Below are 6,000 nucleotides of genomic sequence, written 5' to 3'. Positions count from 1 at the left end.
TGGCCTAACGTAGAAGGACATGAGTTATTAACTTCAAACTTTCCTCATAATCACTCAAAGAGTTGAACTGCATGTGCATGTAACGAGAGCTGTATAACTCATCTCCTTCTACCTTAGGCCACAAACTTATCAATCACCCCTCGTAAATGTTACCATATACAACCCTGAGATTCATTTCCTTATGGTCATACTCAGTAAGTCTACAGAATAATAACTATAACAGAATCAATGAAAGACCACTCAGCCAGAGTTACCTGAGATGGAGCAGGTGTCCTGACCACACGGTGCCCTAACAGGGGGAGGGGAGCTAAATGCAGGGGTGGGGGTTCCTTTGGCTTTGGGCTGAATTACGGGGAAGAGGCCCCAGCAGGTGAGTTAATGTTTTACAGAGCCAGTGACCTGAGATCAATTCCTGCCGCTGTCTGTAAGGAGTTTGTACGTTCTCCCCGTGACTGTGTGGGTTTCCTCTGGGTGCTCCAGTTTCCTCCCACAGTCCAAGACATTTGGGTCAGGCAACACTTGCGGGCTGCCCCCAGCACGTCCTCGGACTGTGTTGGTTGTTGATGCAAACAACGCATTTCACCGTGTGTCTCGTTGTACATGTGACAAAGAAAGCTAATCTAATCCCTGTGGTTCTCTGAGGGGCTTCCCCACGTGTCTCAGCTCCCTCAATGTGCGGGAGTGGGAACTGCCCCAGAATCTCTTCGGAATTTTTTTAGAAGTTTTTTTTTCAAAATTTTTTTCTTAAATTTTTTTTTCAAAAATTGCAAAAGTGGTCCTACCCCACTGCGCTCTTACGGTGGCTGAACTAAGCTTCAGTGTGTTCCCCCCACCCCCACTGGTGACATTATAACTCACCCTGTTTCTGTCAGAAATGCCTCAATTGTTGGGTCAGGCTGCAGCAGGAATGGGTTAATGGGCACCCAGTACGGGGGTGGGGGGAGGAAGTTGAGTGGGTCACCAGTATGACCTCCTGGGCCTGGCCAAGAGGGCCATTTGACCTCCTGGGCCTCCGTGTGACCTCCCGGGCCTCCGTGGGACCTCCTGGGCCTAGCCAAGAGGGCTATCTGAGGGTCCAGACAGCAGGCTGTCAGGGCTCTGCCTGAGCCGAATGCCTACCCCATCTTCCAGGGCTACAATTGTGCCCGGGTGTCCTTGCTCAGGAGCATACAATCCCTATGGGTTCAGTGGGGGATTTCTGGGAAGGGTGGGCCCTCCAGGGAATTGAGTACATTATGACCGTATTTTCATTTGGATTTATTAACAATATTGTAACTCCTAAGCTTTGGTGGTCTTTTGTATTTGAATAAGGTTTTGTACAGGGAAGGGAAGGGAAGGAACGTGATGGTGTTCACTTTCTGTCGTATTCAGCCACGACTCTCTGTCACCCACAGGCTCTGTTCCTGTACCACCTCGCGTCAGACACACTGTCCATCCAGGAAGTTATCCGGTAAGGAGCACGTGGGGAACTTAAATTTCCAATGATTGGTCCCTGGAAAGGTCTCCTCTGGTTCAGATAAGAAAGTGTTCAAAAATGGGGTCTTCTTCCCAAGTCAGTCTCCCATTAAATGTTTTGCTCCCTCTCTCTGTCACTCACTCTCCTCCCTCTCTCTCAGTATCTCCCTTGGTCTGTGTGTCTGTCTGATGCTGTCTTCCCTGTCTCTCTCCCTCTCTCCTTCCCTCCCTCTGTCTGACTCCCTCCCCCTCTCTCTCCCTCTCTCCTTCCCTCCCTCTGTCTGACTCCCTCCCCCTCTCTTTTCCCACTCCCTGTCTGACGCCCTCCCCCTCTCTCCTTCCCTCCCTCTGACTCCCTCACCCTCTCTCCTTCCCTCCCTCTGTCTGACTCCCTCCCCCTCTCTCCTTCCCTCCCTCTGTCTGACTCCCTCCCCCTCTCTCTCCCTCTCTCCTTCCCTCCCTCTGTCTGACTCCCTCCCCCTCTCTCTCCGTCTTTCCCCACTCTCTCTGTCACTCTCCTCTTCTTTTTATTCTCCATTTCTCTCTATATATTCTCTATTTCCCTCTCTCTACACCCTTTCCTCTATCCCACTCCCTTTAACTATCTCTCTTGTCTCTCTTTCTCTATTCCTCACACTCTATCCATCCCTCCCTCTCTCTCTCCATCCTCCCCTCACTATCCCCTGTCTCTGCCTATCTCTTCTGTCATTTTATTTCCCACTCTTATCCACTCCCTCCCTCTCTCTCCTTCCGTCTCACTCTTCCTCTCTTTCTCCCTCCCCCCCTCCCTTTCTCCCTCTCTCACTCACCCCCCCTCCCTTTCTCCTTCCCTCTCTCTGTCTCTCTTTACCTTCCTTCTCCCACTCTCACTTGCCTCACATTTCCTTTCCCTGGCGAGGGAACGCTCCTGCTCTCTTCCTGGGAGGGTGTGTTTTCATTGCCTCTGACAGGGCAGACCCCTCCTTTTCACTCGTGCTGCTCCGTCCATTCTCTCCACCCCACCCCCCCAGTTTCTGGGAGCTTGCTGTGGCTGGGGTGAGGCTCCCCCCCTCCCCCCCGGTCGATACGGACCCTGGCTCTGTCACCCGTCTCTGCCTCTGTTTCTGTCTGTCTGCACAGGTCCGGGGAGCTGGCGAGGGGCCTGACCTGCGGCCAGCTCCGTTCCCTGGACCGGCCCTCCCTCCTCCGCCTTCGGGCCCTCCTCCGGGACAGCCTCGCCCTGCTGTCGCCCCACCAGGTAAGCGGCGCTACCCAGAGGTAGTGGTCACTATTCCCGGGGTGTCCGCGGTCTCCGCCTGACCAGTGACGTCGCCACTCCTGCCCCATCGGACTGGCGGCGGGCAGCGGGATCCAACAGACAGCCCCGAGATGGACAGCAGGGTGGCGCGGTTGCGCGGTGGTCAGGGAAACGCTTTGGTATTGCCAGCAACCTGGGTTCGGGCCCCACCACGGTCTGCAAGGAGTTTGTGCGTTTCCCTGGCTGCTCCGTTTCCTCCCGCTGCCCAGAGGCATACCGGGTTCAGGCGGTAAGTTCTGTTGGTACCAGAAGCGAAAAGGCACTTGTGGGCTGCCCCCAGCACACCCTCAGACTGTGTTGGCTGTTAATGCATTCAAAGCCTTTCACTGCGTGTGTCAATGTACATGTGACAGATAAAGCTAGTGTTTAAATATTAAAGGACTCCTGGACAGGTACGTGGATTGGAAAGGTTCGGAGGGATACGGGCCAAACACGGGGGTGGGACGAGCTCACCTCTTGGTCGGTAAGGACCTGTCGGGCTGAGGGGCTTGTTTCCTTGCTGTAGAACTTTCCGGAGCCACTCGGTGGTGCTAGCCCTGGCCAGTGTGGGCATTGTGGCTGACCGGGTGAACGGCCCAGGTGACACACCTTTCATGAGACCCCACCCAGTGGAGTGAGATTGTTCAGCCCGTCAGCCCCGTGCTGGTCTGTCGGACCTTGCTGGCTGGTCCTTCATTCGCGATGGTTTCTCGTCAGGTAACTGCCCAAGGCTGCCGCGCTAGAGGGTGAGAGGTAATGGGGGGGGGGTGCCAAAAGCTGGTGTCTGTAGGAGCCCTTCATCTCTCTCGGTGATACTAGCCCCCTCCGTAACTCCAACACCGCGTGCTCCTTCGGTGGCGCCTGTCCTTAACGCGTTGCTCCTGTCCTTCCAGCTGAACTGCCTGGCGTGGAGATTTCTGCGGCTGGCACCCGACTCACTGCCTCCTCTCCTGCTCGCCACCCTGCCGTGAGTGCCCGCTGCTCGGGGAGCGGGGAGGGGAGGCTGGCCGGGGCTGTGGGCTGGAGCGGTGTGGGTGGGGTCGGTGTGGTGGCTCTGTGGGGGGGTGGTTGTGTAGATGTGGGGTCGGTGTGTGTGGAGATGGAGTTGGGGTGTGGCTGGGGCCATGGGGGGGACGTAGCTTGGCTGAGATTGACGTGGGCGGGGGTGGGTGATGGTGGGTGCATAGGTGTGGATGATGAGTGAGAGCGTGTGTGTGAGTGAAGAGTGTGTGTGAGAGCATGTGTGTACGTGTGTGTGAGTATGTGGGTGAAGATTGTGAGTGTGTGTGAATGTGCGTGAGGGTGAGGGGGTGTGTGTGTGAGTGTGTATACTGGGCACTGTGGAAGCATAGCGGTTAGTGCATTACTATCACAGCTTGGAGGGTCAGAGTTCAGAGTTCAATTCAAATGTCCTCCCCATGGAACATGTGGGTTTTCCCGGTGCCCCGGTTCCCCCCCACATTCCAAGGATGTACCAGTCATTGCAAACAAGAGAAAGTCTGCCGATGCTGGAAATCTGAGCAATACACACAAAGTGCTGGAGGAACTCAGGCAGCGTCTATGGAAAAGAGTTAACAGTTGACGTTTCAGCCGAGACCCTTCGTCAGGACGTGTAAGTTAGGTTGGGGTTCAGTTAGGATTGTCCTGGGTTGCTGGGGCAATGCGGCTGGTAAGGGCTGGAAGGGCTTATTCTGCGCTGTATCACTCTGTGTGTGCTTGTGGGCTTGGGATTGGTACATGTGGGTGCGTGTGCTGGTTGGAGATTGTCTGACTGAGTGGATGGGGGGGTGGGCCATGGGTTTGGGGGGGAGCCGGGGAGCAGCCTCCCATTGTGACTTGTTTCTCCTCTGCCCAGGGCTCGGGTCCTGGCCACAAGCCCAGCCTCCGTCTGCCGGCCCCTGTTAGCAGCACTGTCTGAAGCGGATTTGTCGTCAATCATTCCCGAGCCGGCAAAGAGGGCGGTGGTGGTCGGCAGAGCAGAGCGCTGCCTGGTGAGTTTGGCGTTGAGTGTGAGGCCCGCTAACTGACTCGCTCACCACGACCCTCCCTGCAAACCCCCCCCACCCCCTGAGGCAGACAACCCCACCTCCCCTCGAGGCAGATGAACCCCTTCCTCAAGACAGACATGCTCCCTCCATTCCCCGCTGGCAGACACCCGCCAACAGGAGGAACAGAGATGGTAAGGAACAGGAACCGGCCCTGTGGCCCACAGTGTATGTGCTAACCGCCAGTGCAGGAAAAAGAGCAGGACAAGGAGGGAGGGTCCCTGGGCTAACGGACCCTTCATAAATCTGAAAGCTGTCCCTAAAACATTGAGTGTGGGCCGTTAGGCTCTTGTACCTTGTCCGTGACGGTAGATAGTAAAGAGGAAGCCATGTCGTGGGTGGTGGGGGTCCTTCATGGTGGGTGCCGCTCTCTTGAGGCACCGTCTCTTTGAAGATGTCCTCGACGGTGGGGAGGGTGGTACCTGTCATGGAGCTGGCTGACTCCACAACCCTCCTTGTGAGCCTGTACATTGGAGCCTCCAGACCAGAATGGTGGCGCACCTCCTGAAAGTTGCAAGAGTCTTTGGTGGCAAACCACGTCTCCTCAAACTCCGGATGAAGTAGAGTCACTGGCATCCCACCTCGTGATTGCATCAATATGTTGGGCCCAGAACAGATCCTCAGCGATATCAACGCAAGGATCTTGAGTCTATTCACTCTTTCCACTGCCGACCCTTCGATGAGGATTGGTGAGTGTTCCCTTGGCTTCCCCTTCCTGAAGTCCATGATCAGTTCCAATAGTGTGAAAGGGTGTTTAGTCATGTGCTGAAGGACCTATTCCTGTGCTGTATGGCCCCACTCAACATCAGTAAGACCAAGGAATTGGACTTCAGGAAGGGGAACTCACACCGGTCCTCGTCGAGGAGTCGGCAGTGGAAAGGGTGATCAGTCTCAAGTATCTGAAGATCTACCGTATCCTGGGCCCAACGTGTTCATGAAATTAAGAGGAAGGCACACCAGCAGCTAATGTATATCTCATTAGGGATTTGAGGAGATTTGGTATGTCACCAAGGACTCTAACACATTTCTACAGATGTACCGTGGAGATCAGGCTGACTGGTTGTATCACCGTCTGGTACCGAGGGGTCACTGCACAGGATCAGAAAAAGCTGCGGAAAGTTGCAAACATAGCCAGCTCCGTCACAGGCACTAGGACACCTCCAAAAGCCAATGCCTCAAAAAGGCAGCTTCTGTCATTAAGGACGCTCTATCCCCCAGGACGTG

General features: G+C 55.2%; 1 protein-coding gene across 1 annotated transcript in view; it reads left to right on the top strand.

Moving 5' to 3' along the window:
* The window catches only part of LOC134352290 (otoancorin-like), a 75,920-nt gene that overhangs the window by 26,070 nt on the left and 43,850 nt on the right, over nucleotides 1–6,000 (top strand). Inside the window, exons 11-14 of the mRNA XM_063059580.1 lie at nucleotides 1,395–1,450; nucleotides 2,575–2,692; nucleotides 3,625–3,698; nucleotides 4,587–4,722. Of these exons, the coding sequence (XP_062915650.1) occupies nucleotides 1,395–1,450; nucleotides 2,575–2,692; nucleotides 3,625–3,698; nucleotides 4,587–4,722 (384 nt within the window). The remainder of the gene's footprint in view (nucleotides 1–1,394; nucleotides 1,451–2,574; nucleotides 2,693–3,624; nucleotides 3,699–4,586; nucleotides 4,723–6,000) is intronic.

Source organism: Mobula hypostoma, chromosome 9, assembly GCF_963921235.1.
Source record: "Mobula hypostoma chromosome 9, sMobHyp1.1, whole genome shotgun sequence".
NCBI classification, from domain to species: domain Eukaryota; kingdom Metazoa; phylum Chordata; class Chondrichthyes; order Myliobatiformes; family Myliobatidae; genus Mobula; species Mobula hypostoma.
This window is presented reverse-complemented; position numbering and strand designations above follow the sequence as displayed.